Genomic DNA, 16212 nt, shown 5'->3' on the forward strand with positions numbered 1-16212 from the left:
CATCTGTCAAATGGAGATAATAGAGCTACCTGACGATCAGCTGGTGACGCAACCAACCCAGCGTGGACCATGCTAAGTGCTCAGTAAGCGACAGGTGGCCTGTTATCAAAGACCCAGCCTTCCCCCCTCCTATCAATGGAAACCTGGGTGGTAATGTAAGGGCATTCATGGTCTCCCACCTATGGTGCCAGCAGCCAACCCAGAATGAACACTCAACCTTTCTCGGTTGGATAGAGTGTCGCCAATACACCAAGGTTGTGGTTTCCATCCCCAGTTGGGCACATACAACAATCAACCAATTAATGCATAAATAAGTGGAACAACAAAATACTTCTCTCTCTCCCAAATCAATAAAAAAAAGAACCTTATTGAGGTCCAAAAGTAGCATCCAGGCCAGGCCTTAAGGAGAACACCCTAAAAGGATCTTAGGAACTCCACCCCATCAGTGATGAGCAGGAATCAAGACCTGGGGAGTATGCCCGCTCTGCCCTAGCACTGGGCTCCAGCCCTGGTGACTCTCACCCATGGTAGATGGTGGACAAGGGGCTGAGGGATGGAGTAAGAGAAATGGGGACCCAGAACAGGGGCTGGCCCTGGTCTTGGCATTCCCTCTCGCAAGGTACTTCTCCGAGAGACTCTGGTGCTTGGCTGAGGCCAAGATGTGGACTCTGTAGGAAGTGGAAGAGATGCTGAGCACCAGGGGTGGTGGCACCCCCTTGCCCAGCCCTTAGCTGCACACCAGCTCTCTATACAAACCTGTTTATTTCTGTACAAAACCATGTTTCTATTTTACACAAAGAGTACCCTACCCTGTACCCCACTCTCTCCCCTCATCAGTGCCCTAGCCCTGGGGAGCATCCCCCCAGAAGGAGAGGCCTGAGTGAGGCCCTCACTTCTGCCTGCCCCAGTTGGATCGGCCCGAGCTCCACTCTGGAGAAAATAAATAAGGAGGCTTGGGCAGAACCTGTGCTGGGCCAGCCAGACTCTCTGCACCCAGTAGCCAGGCAGCCAGACCCTCAGAGGGTGGGCAGGCCCTGGAGTGTGTCAGTCCGCGAACCATGTAGGTGTGTGGAGACCCCGCCCTGGAGGCCTGAGATGCCAGGGTTACAAGTAGGTGTCCTCACTCTCCTGGGACACCAGGCTCTCCTGGGAGCAGTGGTGAGCTGAAACCTGGGGAGCTGAGTCCTGAGGGGATGGGTCCTGGGGGACTGGGTCCTTCGGGGGCACATCCTGTGGAGGACATGCATCTCCGCCAGCGATCGCCATCTTGGCTTGACCTGGCGTTGGGGTCTTGTCCAGCTGCCCACTCGCCTTCTCCTGCTTCTGCGGCTCCTTCGGAATCTGCTTGGGTGGCTTGGGCTTGCTTTTGGAGCCAGGAAGCGGGGCATCTGGGGGCAGACGGATGGACGGTGATGGTTGCAGGGTGGGCCGGGGGCCTGGTTCTGCCTCCAGGATGGCCTTGGCACCATGCAGCCTGGGTGGCGAGCAGCACTGCAATTCACCGCGGGTCTCCTGCCAGCGCCGTAGTTGGATGAGGTGCTCACGCTCAATCTGGCGCTCTGTCACTGGCAACTCGATCACCTGTGGGAGCAGTGACAGGCAGGTGGGCACCAGGAAGAACCTTCCCCTCGGCCTTCCAGCCTGGGTCCCGGCTCTGCCTTGGAGTCCCCCAGTCTGGTCACTACAGGCTGACCACAGGAAGAGTGAAGGTCTGGCCCCTGTGGTGGTCACAAGTCCCCTAGTGGTGGTGAGCCAGGCACTTGAGACCCGCTGCCCACAACTCATGACTCCACTCGCCTAATTATGTGTCAGCTAATTACAGCCCCTGAGAGAGAAAAATCCACAAAAGAAAGAAAAAAGGGAAATTAAAGCCAAGTCGTGGATGTGGTACCAGAGGAAGAGAGGTGAGGGGTTGCAGCTCTTCTCATTCCCAAGAGGTCCAGAACGGGAAGGCCCCCAGACTGAGGCCTCGCTGCGCCCCTCTTCTCACTCAGATAGAAGGATGAGCTCTACCACACCATGCTGGACTGCTGGGCACCGAGCTTGGTACCAATGACCCACCCTCAGGGGCAGAGGGCCCGCACGGTTCCCCCTCCAAGCGGTGAGGGGAAGGTGTGGCCCGCACCTCCTGGACCAGAAAGGCCTCCTGCATGATCTTGGGGCTGAGGCTGCGCAGCCGCTCGATAGTCTCGTACTGGCCCTGGCAGGCCTTGAGCTTCTCCGGGGATCCCAGCGCATGCTTCAGCAGCACCAGGCCCACCCGGAAGATGATCTTGACTCCTGTAAGGGGGAGCAGGCAGTGAGTGCAAGAGGGCCTTTAGGGAGTTTCTGAAAATAGAGATCCCCTGTGGGCTGGGCTGGGGGCAGGAGTGCTCCCCAGAGCTCAATCTGGTACCTTCGCAGAAAAACATGTCCCAGACGCGCAGCACAGAGCTCCAGGGCAGGGTGCGGGCGAAGGCACACATGAACCACTCTGTCATGTAGAGCAGTGGGTCGATCTTCTGCCGGCTGAGGTGCTTGTGGGCCACAGGTGACACCTTCTGCAGCAGAGAGAAGAGGATCTCCCCATCCAGCTGGATTGCCTCCTGGGGGAACAGCGAGACCATGACCATGGACCAGCATCAGCCATGGCAGGGACTACACCCAGGCCCCAGCACCAGGCAAGCATTCATTCATTCCTCAGGTGGCTACTCCTACAGGGAGCCAGCCTCATGCTGGATTCTGGGATACAATGATGAGCCAACAGACAGCCAGTCCCCCTGTGAGCATGTAGTGAAGACATGAGTCACAGGAGCAAACAGACGAGGGGAGTGGGAGGGGGACTGAGTGCCTAGAACATGGCAGGAACAGGAACCCTGGGTGAGCATGTGCCACAGTCCCACTTGTAAGGGTCAAGGAAAGCTCCCGAGGGCAGAAAGGAGTTGTTGTCAGAAGAAGGCAGGGAAGGAAAGGGATGGGTGAAGCCTGTGCCAAAGCCAAGGCAGGGAGGCACATGGGCGCACTGGAGGAACCATGAGTCTACAGTGGCCAGACAGCTGAAGGCTGGGATGGAAACAAGTGTGGAACCGATGATGCTGGCGCCTGGGAGGCCTGGCCCTTGCAGACCCAGGGACTTAGTTTGAAAGCAACTGAAGGCTGAGAAGGTTTCGAGCAGGGGCAGGAGTGCCTGCGGAGAGAAAGGCTTGGAGACAGGTCCTGGGCCCAGCAAGCACTCACCAGTTTCTCGCTGTAGTAGCCGGGCAGGTACTTCTCACAGATCTGCACCAGGCACCAGAATGCTTGCTGTGGGTGAGAGAGACATAAGGCCTTGCTGCTGGGTGTTCCCTGCCCGCCCGCGTGCCTGCCCAGGGCCTGGTGGTACCTCAGCAGGCATGTGCATGAGCAGAACAGCGGCGATGGGTGCCTGGGCCTGGCAGTAGCCCTCCTCAGGTCGGTACAGCGTGTAGGCCTTCAGCACACGGAATAGGTCCTGCTGGCTGTAGAAATGCCAAGCGTTGCAGGATGGCAGGTGTGACTCTGCCACCACTGCCCTCATCTGTGCCCCCCTAGACCAGACCTGGCTCAGAATCTGTACTTCTCTCGAGAGGGGACGTGACCTGGTTGTGGTCACGAAGGGGTCAGTCTCCCATTGCAGCACACAAACTCTCACGTGGCCAGAGGATGGAGGAAGAAAGGGGCTTCCCCACTTGGCAGGTGAGAGCAGAGCCTCAAGGAGAAAGCAGGGGCACCTCAGCCAGCCCACCTTTATCCCAGGGATCTGTCTCGGTCCCCTGGCCTGCCACCTCTCTCCCTACAGACCCCTGTGCACCCCACTGTCTCTCACACCCTTTCTCCCCACTGAAACCTGTTTCCAGGGGATGATCAGGCTGGGCAAGTTCTAACACTCTGAGGAGTAAATGATGAAAATTGCCCCAGAGGTAAGAGATGCTAAGAGGACCATCAGACTCAAACCAAAGACGGAAAACTCTAAAGTATAGTTTTAGCTCCTGGGCCCCACAATACCCCCAAACTCATTTGACCTCCTCTGGCTCCTGAGGGACAGGGCCTAAAGCCGCTACCAGACCACCACACCCAGCCTGCTCACCCGTGCCCGCCCCGGGACACAAACATCTCGTGGAAAGGGAACTGCCGGTGCAGGTCACGCTCGATCACGTCCAGCCACTTGGAGTCCCCCGGGGCCATATCCAGCTCCTGGAAGCAAGGTCAAGGGGATACATTAGGAGTTAGGATGGCTAGGGTGACACAACTGTCCTAAATATTGGAGGAGCCCTGCGCCAGGAGCAAGGCCACCCAATCCCATCATGGACTGGGCCTTCCTGAGGGTAGGTCAGGAAGACCAAATGAAAAAGCCTGGGAGGGGTAAAGAGGCAGGGTGGGGAAGGACCTGGAAACCTGAGGGGTGATTCTGGCTCCAGGAAGACCTTGTGGGTAAGCATGTCCATCACAGCTGCAGCTGGAAGCAACATCTAGGAATTTCATTCAGGACTCACGTTACGTCACATCCTTAAGATGGAGGGCTACCATAAAGGTCCTAGCATCAGACTGTTCACAGATGAGGGCCAGAGAACAGCCATTTGCCCAGGCTTTGTGATTAGAAAAATGGTGGAGTTGCGTTGGGCCTGGAAGCTAGGTTGACTCAGAGCTGTCAATCCCAACTCTTCTGCTACCTGTCTCCCTGTAGGGAAGGTGTGGAGTGTGTGTGTGTGTGTGTGTGTGTGTGTGTGTGTGTATGTGCACGCGTGTGTGTGAGGGAGAGAGAGAGAGAGAGAGAGAGAGAGAGAGGAGGAAGGTTGGAGCTGATCAAAATGGCTTCCTCTTTGTTTTGGTCAAGAATCCCTGTCTCTTCTGCTCTCCCTAACTCTGAGCTCCCACAATCAGGAGCCTGCGACAGAGGCAGGCGTGCTCATAAGCCACTGTTCCAGCCCCTAGGACTGCCTCAGGGACCCAGCACTCTGCTTCAGGACATCTTGAAGACCTTTCTTAGCAAATCTACCTTCTTCCACAAGCAATCTTGAAGACCCCATAGGGGTGGCCCTTCCCTGTCCAGATACACCACTCAACACACACACAACGCACACACAGCTCTGTGCTCTGCTGCTCACACAAGATGCACTCACAGCTGCTAGCAGGAGGTTGGCCAGGATGCCCCAGCTCTCAGATCTCATGCTGCACCTCTGACGGCCAGAAGTAAGCTACAGATTTAGGTGGGGCTCCCACTCTGTCCAGGATGCAGCTCCCTGAAACTGAAGGTATGTAGCCACACTGGGAGTAAGACTCTGAAATGGAGAGGCTGCTTGAGTGGGGCCAGGTATTGGCAACCAGTCCAACTGCCCTAATTCAGAGCTGCCCCCAGGCAGACACTCCACCAGATTTCCTGACCTCCAGTGCCAAGTTCTGCCTGCAAACAGCTCTCACCCTCTCCCAGTAAACAGCAGAAACTCAAGGCTGCCCTGCTCTGCCCACCCACCGTTCCTGGGAACAGTGTTCACTGAAGCATGAAGTATGTTAGCAGCTCTCTCACGGTCTTTCTGTCACCCGTCCCAAGAGCCGGGGAGAAACCCTAATGGGATTCTGGTAGGTAAACTGGGGCAACGCCAGGAAAGCCAACTGCCTCCCACAGTTTGGAGCAGGCTGGAGGAGCTGCCCAGCCCAGTCAAGCCCAAGAAGCCCCATGAATGGAGGGGTGTTCTTATCCTGGCCACTAAACGGCTTCTGACCCCTGATATTAATTTCTCTCTGCCATCCCCAGGCTGATAACCCCACAAGCAACAGAGGTGAACCATGTCTGGCTGAGGTTGGAGGAGACAAGAGAAAGAGTAGAAGCTGGGAGGCCAGGAAGTGTTCGGGGTTCTGTAGTCCTACTGGGGAGGTGCCCAAAGGCCCTAAGCACAGGGCCCACAGCAGTCAGGGCACTGGTCTAAGTGTCCCTTCCTGATAGACAAGAGCTGGGAGGTGGCCCACTGAGCCAAAGAAAGCGAACCTGAGTGACTGTCAAGAGAAAAGGCAGGAATGGGCAGTCAAGTACTTGGCGGGTGGTTCTAGCCATTGCTCACAGTGCTGAGGTCCGGGTGATGCATGGAGGATCACTGCCGTGGGGAATAGCCAAGAGACGAGGAAGGAAGGACAGGGTGGAGGAAAGGCAACTCACGTCAAACTTTCCAGGGTTCTGCTGTAGCTTCACCTTGCCCCCTGACAGGTACTGCCAAGCACGGCCCCGCAGAGAAGGTGGGATGCCCTTCTGGCACCGCAGACGGATCTGAAAGCGAAAAAGAGGCATGTGCCAATGCATCCACCAGCAGCTCCGCCAGGGGCTTCGTGCCAGCCCAGCCCCTCTGCTGGGGCATGGCAGGCCCTCCGTGAGCACATTCGCAAGGGGAGAAACGAGGACTTTCCTACTATTGCTACAATGCAGAGCCTGTGATTAGGGGGAGGGGGGTGGCTGCAATTAACTGTGCTGCCACCAGGTGATGGCAGAGTCCTCACATCCCCCAGTCCAGTGACAGTGCAGGCATTCCTGAGGGCTACAGCAAATTCTGAATCCTTATCACCATTTTAGAATCAAAATGGAACAATACAAGTTGGAGGCGCCCCATAGGACGTCACCAGGAAGGATCTGCACAGTGCGGTGCACAGCTATAGTCACATGGAGGGTAGCTCATGAAATGCCCAAGAATGTGGTGGGGACACTTTCATGGGGGCGTGTAAGTAGCTGTGTAGCAGGACACAGCCAGCCTAGAGAGGAGAGATCTCAGCACAACTTAGAAGGAAGATCGGAGCTGATCACAATGGCTTCCTCTTTGTTTTGGTCAAGAGTCCCTGCCTCTCTTCTGCTCTCCCCAGCCCCAAGCTCCCTCGGTCAGAGGCAGCTAGCCTGGGTGCTAAAATGGCACAGGTCCTCCCCACCACTCAAGGCCCGGAGAGGGGAGAGAGGAAGTGTTTGGGTGGCACATGACTCAGAGCTAGTGCTCAATTCATATCCTAGCTATTCTTTATCAGGAAAAAAAAAGGCCTCCCTGCCCAAACCCATTCTGAAAAACCATCGTATCTTTCACAAATGGGGAAAATGAGGCAAAGAGTGGGAAGAATATCAAGGTCATACTGTCAGAGGCGACCACACCACAGAGGACCCCACCAGCTCCGAGCTACACTCCCAGGCTAGAGGGGTCCAGTCCCGTGCACCTTTGACCTCACTGGCCTCTCAGAGCCAGGCAGGAGGCAAGCTCACCCTGGGCTTGGGACTGAATGAGGCTCTGAGGCAGCTTCCCTGATCGCAGTATCAGAATGACAATACCTAGGATTCTATCAGAATGGGATGAGGGGATCTTTTGGGTTAGGCTTGGCTCTTGGGAAGCAAGGTCAGCCGTTGGAAACTAGCTCCGGCTCTTCAGGGCTCGGCTGGACTCTTTGAGGCTCGGCTAGTCTCTTAGGGGCTAGGCCAGGGGTGGGCAAACTTTTTGACTCGAGGACCACAATGGGTTCTTAAACTGGACCGGAGGGCCAGAACAAAAGCATGGATGGAGTGTTTGTGTGAACTAATATAAATTCAAAGTAAACATCATTACATAAAAGGGTACGGTCTTTTTTTTTTTTAGTTTTATTCATTTCAAACGGGCCGAATCCGGCCCGCGGGCTGTAGTTTGCCCACGGCTGGGCTAGGCTCTGCCTTCAAGACTAGGGTCAGCTCTTCAGGTCTAGACTCAGCCCTTGGGGGGTAGGCCCCGCCCTGCAGCACTGGGTTCGGCTGTTCAAGTCTGGGTTTGGCTCTTCGTAAAAAATAAAAAAAGAAGAAAGAATGGGGGTGTGAGGGACCATGCCTAATAGTCTGTCTTCAGTAAATGCTGGCTTCCTCTCCACCCCTCCCATCCCAAGAGGATGCCTGACACAGGAGCTCCAGGGCCTTGGGATCACACCTACCTTCCCCTCACCTGGAAACCCCCTCAAACAATCCCACTGAAACCCTCAGAGGAGGGAGCACAGAAAGCCGGGCCTTCCTGATGACCAGCACAAACAAGAGAAAACTTTCCAAGGGTCAGAGAGAGTCAAGAACCAGGAAGGAGGCAGAGGCTGAGGGCAGTGGGGGAAGGCAGAGTCACTGGTCACAGGAGCCAAACTGAAGCTCTGGGACTGCCTGCAAAGTGGGGGGAGAAAGGGAGCGGAAGGGAACTGCCCCAGACTCTGGGAACAGTTTCCTGCTGCTGTGGGACAAGGGTCTCCTTAAGGAAGCCACTTGGTCTGGGCAGGTTTTGACAAAGGGATGTAGTGTAGCCCAGAGTCACAGGCCTTTAGGCTCCCCTCAGGGTCATCAGCCAAACCAGCCCCCGCCTCATCACAGCCCTGTCATATGTGGTCTGCCCCAGAAGCCCCCTGGAACACCTTCAGTCCACTAAGGTTCTCGCTCAGGCTCAGGGCTGGGGAGCGAGATTCAGCATTCAGCTAGCCTTTCCCGTTCTGGCCTCTGGAATCCTCCTCAGCACAGAGGGGATCTCCACGTGCCTGCCTTAGGGAAGAAGGCAATGATGGGGATCAGCAAGGATAAAGCAGCAGAGAGTGCTCGGGTGAACAGAAGGCATAAGGGGCTATCATTCTCGGAGGCAACGTCTGGGGAAAGGAGGCCGCTGTGACTGCAGCTGAGACCACTGCCTGCCTGCTGAGCTCACTGCTCGAGCAGTGCCATACGGGGCAGACAGCATTCTAGCCACAGGGCTGGGCCCCCTCCTGGGGACTCCGGATAAGTCCAGGAGAAGTTCTGGGTCTGAACACACTTCCTGAAACAGGTATCGTCCTTCCTGTGCCATGACTTCTTCACCACAGGGAGAGCCCAAGCCTGCGCAGTCAGGCAGGCAAATCTCCCAGGGCCAGTGTGGCCACAGCCGAGGGGGCAGGCGTAGAGCAGAAGGTTAGGGCCTCTGGGTAGGGGCAGGGGTGAGGCCTCCTGTGGTGGCCCCTGCTGGGCAGGGGTAGCCCTCAGCCTCTAACCACAGTGTCAGGGAAGCAAAGGGGAAGAGGAAGTGCTGCTGGGTGCTCTGCTGAGAGGAACTCCCCAAGGCACCCCTCTGGAATCCCCGTTTGCAAGGGAGGCTGCGGCAAGAAGGTGAGAGCCACTAGTCACCACAACAGACAGTGGAGGAGCTGAAGCTCAGATACGAGCCTGAGGGGTGAGGAGGCAGGAAAACAGACCCCAGAGTCAGACTGGAGGCAGCTGAGGAGCAGCTGCCTTAAACAAAAATAAATAAATAAAAGAGAAGAGAAAGAGAGAAAGACATTCTAATAAGCAGCAAAAAATGAGTGCCCCAACGCCCACATAGAACAGCAGGAAAGAGCCCAGGCCTCGCTGCACCTCACCTCCCCGGGCACAGGGCTTTACAGTCACACCTCCTAGGAGAGCCTGGCAACAGTATTGTCATTCCCACGTGACAAGTGAAACTGAGGCTGTAAGGGCAAAGTTACCCAGCTAACCCTGGGCATGAAGAGAGGAAGGCAGTGGGGCTGGGCCCCAGCTGAACCTGACCCTTCTGCTAGGCCCTGCAGCTAGCTGTGCCAGCCTAGACCACACCCGTGTGCCAGCTGATGACACTGAGCCAGGGGTTCGCTCTCTGCACTAGGAGCTTATGCAGGGACCCCAGCTGTGAGGCTCTGGACAGACCTCCAGTAGGCCAGGGAGCAACCAGAACCTGCTAACGGGGCCAGAGTACCAATACACACACATCTAAGACATTCCTACCAGACAACAGAGTTGGTGCCTAAAGATAGCCTGACTGGACAAGGCCCACTCGCATTTTCGTTTTTATGACTATTAAACTGCGAGGTACTTTTCTTTCTTTTTGCTTTGGCCAGGAGGCAAAAGGAAACTCATCAAATTAATCTAGAGGGTGAAGAAATCCCCTTAGTGTGGTGATAAAGAGCATAGGCACTAACATTATTAGATACCGGGGTTCAAATTTTAATTCTGCGGGTCATCTGTAAAGTGGGGGTATCACTATTACCAACCTCACTGGACTGTTGTAAGGATTATCCAAGTCAACTGTCCAGCATGCGGCCAATGCTCGACACGTTAGCTGTTATCAGCATCATAAAGTCCTCCCCAGACGTAAGCAGCAGTAAGGACTCCCCCAGGAGCGGGTGGAGGAAAGCTGCCTGTAAGGGCTTTTAGCTGAGAGTGGCTTTGAAGTTTGATTCCAGGACAAACTCTGCATGAGTCTGAAGTCACGTGGGAGGACCAAGTGAAGGCTGGGCGTGCCCTCCGCACAGCTTCTGTTCCCACTGCAGAGCTTAGATGGGGCACACCTAAGGCAACTGGCACCTGGAGAAGCCCCTGCTCCTCTAAGCTAATACAGTTTCTCCCTCTTCCTCCCCCAGCTACCAACTCCCAGCCCAAGGCCCAGGGCTGGGCCCCTCACCTTTTTGTGCTTCTTGGCCATCCACTTGTCCCAGTTGTTGAGCATGTCCAGCCACTTGGACTCCCTCTGCCTCAGCACCTCCAGAGGGACCTCCTCCAGCCTGTGGAGCAGAGGGCAGGGCCGATCAGAGGTGCCAAGAGAAGCAAAGGCCTTGGCGTAGGTCCTAGCCAGCAGTTGTCAGTCCTCTTTCTCCCCTGCCCTCCATCCCCGCCATTCCCTTTGGGGCTGCTAACTCATGAATGCCCTGACACAGATGGGAGGAAACTCTGCCCCCTCCCTGAAAGGCATAGTCCAGAGAGACATCAGGTTCAAGTGCCTACTCCCCCAATGTGTCAAGGGGCCAAGGGTCACCATGTCTTTCTGAGGCAGAGGCCGGAGTGCCTGCATTTGTGCACCAGAGCAAAACATTCCTGTTCTAGATCTGTCTTGATAAATCAGCCTCTTCAGAGGGCCTGCTTGCAAAGCGCAGAGGTGGATGAAAAAACTAGTCTAACAAGTACAGAAATAACATGCTCACCTCTTCACTCCAGCAAAACTAGTTACTCATAGTTTCCCCAATTACACCCTGGCCCTTTCCCACCTTCCAAACTTTGCTCATGCCAGTCCTTTTGCTGGAACGCTCTCCAAGTTGTCTCTACCAATCAAAATCCTACACACACATCAAAGCCCCAACAAATACCACCTGTATTTGTACATCCATCCACCAACTGAGCAGCTATCACAGCTGTGTGGGCATTGTTCTAGGGCCAGGGCATCTGGGCAGGCTGTGGGGAAGCAGTCATGTGACCAGACCAAAGTCCTGGACCTCATGGCATTAACTTTCTACTGGCACTGAATGCTCAGTGGGGAAAAGACCTTAGCATGGAGATCCGCCCCATGCAGCCAGACATGCCCCAAAGCAGCTGAGGCAGGCTGGGGTAGGAATCCCTGGCTTTGCCAGAAGGTACTTCGAGTGAGTGGGTTTCCTCTAAGGAGTGAGTCTCCAGGAGGGGCAATGAGAAAGAGGAGACTAGCATTTGCAATCTGAGTATTTACATATGTTTTACTACTTAATCTATAGAGCAATATCAGTAAAACAACAAAATGTATATGTGTACCTCTCTATATACACTCTCTCTTATTAAAGTTATTTTTTAAAGTGGTGGATTATGGAGCTTGTAAATTTCCTTTTTGTGCTTCCTTTTTTTTTTTTTTTTTTTCCAATTTAAAAAGTACTTGACAACAGTGAGAGGTAAGATATCCAGAGAGGGCGTCTTGCTCAGAGTGAAACAGCAAATCAGTGGAAAAACCCAGACTCAAACCCAAGTCAGCTCCTAGCCAAGAGCCTGCACTCGGTCCTGCCTGACCGCCCAGAAAGGAGGGGCGAAGGCATGGAGGCGCCTGGGAGGAGGCTCCAGGAACAGGACATGGTGAGGCCAGGGCTTGGCCAGGCCTCAATTCTGATTCTCTCTCTGCCGGAAGGAAACGCACTGCTGACTTTTACTGGTTAGAAGAGCAGAGGGAGGAGCCCTGGCACAGCCGAGGCCTCTGAGACACAAAAGGGCAGGTCCTCTACTTCAGTGCAAGTTTTCTGGGGAACTGCACACGCCTGAGAATAGCCTCAGCGCCGAACAGCCGAGGAAGGACGACAGCGGCGGCCAACCCGGCCACCCTAGGCACACCGACACTGGTCATCCCGGTCTTAAACGTCTGACCCTCTCACTGCCTAGAGGCAAAATCAAGGCCTGAGGACACTCCCCTTCTCTCCTTGAGAAGAGAAAAGCAGAGACCACGCCTTCAGATCAGGTCCTGCAACCCCCAAACACCGAGGAAGCGAAAACCAAAGAACCGTGCATCACAAGCCATCCTGCCTTTCACCACCTACAAACACTCAACTATACAAGTCAGAGGAGGAGCCTTCTAGTTCCCTGAATGAAAGGGAGTGTCCACACTGGGTCAGTCAGCAAGAAGCTTTGGCAGTCACGGATGTGGATCATATCTGGTCAAGTCCCCCCAGTCAGCAAATGAGGGAACTAAGGCTCAGAGAGGGCAAGGCTTTCATCTGAGATGACCAGTTTTCAAAGAATTCCCACGTAATACATGCCTATTTGACACCTCGGGTCTGTCTTTGTTGATAAGCTCTGATTGCAGGGCCTCAGAAATATCCACTTTTCCCAAGTGCAGACACACAGGGGAACTGCAGACACACAGGGGAACACATTCAAGTTCTGTGCTTTTTTTCTGTAACTGATGACAGATAACAGCTTTGGCAGTTTCAAAGCCCGAACATCAGACCGCAAACCGGAATTTCAATCGGGTACAAAACAAGCGACCGTATTTCCTGGATACTAAGACACTACTGATTTTCAGCTACACCATTGATTTGGCAAGACTTTCTCAGGAATATACAAAAAAAACCACCACTTCTTTAAATGTACATGTCAATGGGAAGATTCTGTTTTGATTTTTAAAAGCTTAAACTGAAAAAATTTTGAGAAAATGTGGTCATTTGAATGCCTTCTCCTCCAACAGCAGAGGAGTGTAACCCTCCTGGAGGTGGTGAGAAGGAAGACACTGCAGGTCTGTTGTACCCAGCACTCAGCACATCGCACGCTCTCTAACTGCAGGTAGACTTCCCTTTATGCACAGGATGTACCCTGAAGAGTTGTAGGCTATCTACTTATTGGAAGTCAGAAGAGTCATGTATCTTTTAGTCTAATCAGTGAGGACCTCAAAAGGCATCTGATCAAACTGCTGTCTGATATAGGAATCCCTTCCACACCAGGCAAGTCCCTTGCCCTCTCTGAGCCTCAGTTTCCCTATATGACTAGGTGGTCTGCATTGTGAACTGACCCTCGAAAGATGCCCAGAAAGGAGCCATGAAATGAAGTTGAGGCTAGGCTGCCCCTGAACACAGCATGATGGGATAGAGGCCTTGAGGTGGCTTCTCCCGATAGTGGGAGGAGAACATGAGCCAATTTCTAGTGACCGGGAAGCTGACCGTGTGGCCAGTTTAAGGGACCAAATGGTCCATGGGGATGCTTCAGGTGTGAGGGCCTCACTCACCCTTCAGAAAACCCCTCTTACCTTAAGGTGGCCTGAAGGAGTCTGCAACCAAAAGAACTTAATGAGAACAGTTTCTAGCAGCCCAGGTTAAAAACTGGGGCCCTAGCCGGTTTGGCTCAGCGGATAGAGCATCCGCCTGCGGACCAAAGGGTCCGAGGTTCGATTCCGGTCAAGGGCACGTATCTCAGTTGCAGGCTCCTCCCCAGCCTGGGCCCTGGTCCAAGCTCGTGCAGGAGGCAACCAACCAATCAATGTGTTTCTCTCCATTGATATTTCTCTCTGTCTTTCCCTCTCTCTTCTACTCTCTAAAAATCAATGGAAGAATATCCTCGGGAGAGTATTAAGAAATAATAATAAAATAAAATGAGCAACTCATTACCGGAATTTGCTCATCTTGCTCTGCACTATCCCTCCCTAACAGGACTGTGTCTTAACTTCTATAACTCGCACCACGCACCTCACAGGTGTTCAGATGTCTGCCTGGTTTTCGCCATGACATCATTACTTTCATCTGCATTGCATTCGGGGCTACAAGCCACTGCTGCCTATAGAAATTTTATTTGTGCCCCTAATAGCCCAGTGAGGTGGATCCCTCCTAGATTAATTACTATTTCCATTTGGCCCAGAGAAACTTGACCCAATCAGAGAGGTTGTATGACTTGGGCAAAGTCACAAAGCTAATAAATGGCAGGAACCAGGACTTCCCCTCTGTCACAGTGACTCGTGTGCTGTTTCTGACTCCCTGAGGAAGGCTGTAGGGAAAGAAGGCTGTTTTAAAGACGCGGACGTAGAGCTCTATCTCTGGGCCTCAAGTCCCTAGAGACAGTCTAACCCCCTCCTCCTGACCGCCCCAGGGAGTGCTGTGCCCATATCTAGCAATGCTCCGTGAGCTCGATATGATGAATGGATGCAGCTTTCAACCAGAACCTCCGTTGGAGACAGCAAGCCTGGGCAATGTTCCATTTGCCAGCCACCCTCTCCTGAGGGAGAGCGGCCCGGAGGAGGCAAAGGAGGGCTGCCAGGAAGCCCCTGGTCCCAGATTCTGTTGGGCTCTTGGGCTGAGCTAGGCTTAGCTGTGCTGTGCTACGCCATGGCCCAACGTGTCAGTGGCACACCACTGGCTCCATATGCTCTGTAGGCTCTCAGTTCCCTAGCCTTCTCCCCAAACCCAGAGGTTGGGGGCTTCTAGGAGCTCAGAGGGACAAGACTGTTTCCCAAGGCTACTGAGACCGCAGGTTGGGGTTCCTGCTCCCCTGGTCCTTCTAGCTGTCTGCTTTCTGCCCAGGCATACCACAGCCCTTCTGGTTGGCAGGCTCAGTCAGGTATGGTCCCTGTGCCCATGACCCCTTTGACGGTGGAAGATAAACCTTGGTTCCAAGGAAGCAATCTAAGCCCCTTCTCCAAGCTTTACTCTGCAAACCAGCCCAAAGGAAGAAAAACACAGCCCATCAGAAAGCCAAGGTCACAGGCCAAAAGGATTGATCCTCCTCATCTCAGCCACTGGGGAGGCCAAATGGGGTGTGGGGGAGAGTGAAGCCTACCAACCTAGGTTTCCATTGCAGATCCTCCACCTGAGACCATGGGCAAAATACTTGCTCTCCTTAAGTCTTACCTTTATCTTTAAGTGGGACCATTACACACACCTCACATTTTATAGGGCTTCACTGAGGAATAAATATATAAGGGCCCAGCAAATAGTATTTGCAGCTTACCTCACACCTGCACATCCCTTTCTCATCTGACTGGTCCATATACACAGGCACATACGCATGCGGCAGGGCAGGATTCTCCTCATTTTACACAAAAGCAATTGAGGCCCCAAGAGATTAAGGAATTTATTTAATGACACACACGCTATAATTCCTGGCTTCTGATCCCAGCCCTACCACTTTATGGCTGTGTAAAGGGGCAGACAGCTCCACTCTCAGAGACTCGGTTCCCCTTCTGTAATATGGAGACATGCCGCATTCTCGAAGGGCAGTGGTAGAGATCACACCAGACAGTAGAGCTGACACATTTCCAGCACTGGCTGTCTCCTGGCTCTGCCAACCACTACACAGGCACACAATTCCCCAAGGAAGTAGCTTCCATTATCGCCATGTAACAGACAAGAACACTAAAGCTCAGCATGGCTGAGTAATGTGCCCGAGGTTACACAACCTAGAAGCGAAAGCTGCCACTTGGTCACTAAACTGTCCAATAAAGACAGAGTGCCCACATACAACACCGCTTCAATACCTGTCACATCTTCTTCCCTTCTCCTGCCCCACCCAGTAGAGAGCCGCTTCCCTCTGTGCGGAGAAGGGCAGGAGTGAGCAACATGAAAATGTGGAAAACTGAGAGAGAACACAGACAATCACAGATCCAGGGAACAACAGGGTCCCCTCTCCCACCAGGAGCTAGAAGAAGTGAGGATAAACAAAGAGCTGACCTACTTTGCACACTGGGCAACAACTTCTGGAGTTCATTAACCTAAGAGCTGGTAATGACTGAAGTATAAATGGCTTTTATGCCAGGGCCATAATAACCAATCACAGGAAACTGGAATGCAAGAGAGGGTGTGTTGGTGGTGTGCAAATGGCCACAGTGAGGGCTGAGGCCTGTAGCCCAGAGGATAAGTGATCTGCCCGAGGCCACACTGTGAGTCAGTATGGAGAAGGAAGATGGTGGGTAGCAGCCTGGTGCTCCCTTCTGTGGTCTGGCAGCCCCTGACTTGGAGGCAGGGCAGTGTCCAGGCTCCCTGTCTGGGTGAGAGAGTCTGGCTTGTTTC

General features: G+C 53.8%; 1 protein-coding gene across 3 annotated transcripts in view; it reads right to left on the bottom strand.

Annotated features, from left to right (window-relative positions):
* Positions 1 to 743: 743 nt before the first annotated feature.
* Positions 744 to 16212, bottom strand: part of TBC1D10A (TBC1 domain family, member 10A) — a 21965-nt gene continuing 6496 nt past the window's right edge. For 2 of the 3 annotated variants that reach the window (XM_014542526.1, XM_005869752.2), the window contains exons 2-9: positions 10398 to 10497; positions 6149 to 6256; positions 4085 to 4191; positions 3362 to 3476; positions 3217 to 3282; positions 2396 to 2585; positions 2126 to 2280; positions 744 to 1581 (exon numbers count right to left, since the gene is read on the bottom strand). In XM_014542526.1, the coding sequence (XP_014398012.1) occupies positions 1105 to 1581; positions 2126 to 2280; positions 2396 to 2585; positions 3217 to 3282; positions 3362 to 3476; positions 4085 to 4191; positions 6149 to 6256; positions 10398 to 10497 (1318 nt within the window). In that variant the 3' untranslated portion in view covers positions 744 to 1104. Of the gene's footprint in view, positions 1582 to 2125; positions 2281 to 2395; positions 2586 to 3216; positions 3283 to 3361; positions 3477 to 4084; positions 4192 to 6148; positions 6257 to 10397; positions 10498 to 11079; positions 12213 to 16212 lie in introns of those variants that run through there. The other variant, XM_005869751.2, reaches the window with a different exon arrangement.

Source organism: Myotis brandtii, unplaced genomic scaffold (assembly GCF_000412655.1).
Source record: "Myotis brandtii unplaced genomic scaffold, ASM41265v1 scaffold303, whole genome shotgun sequence".
Lineage (NCBI taxonomy): Eukaryota > Metazoa > Chordata > Mammalia > Chiroptera > Vespertilionidae > Myotis > Myotis brandtii.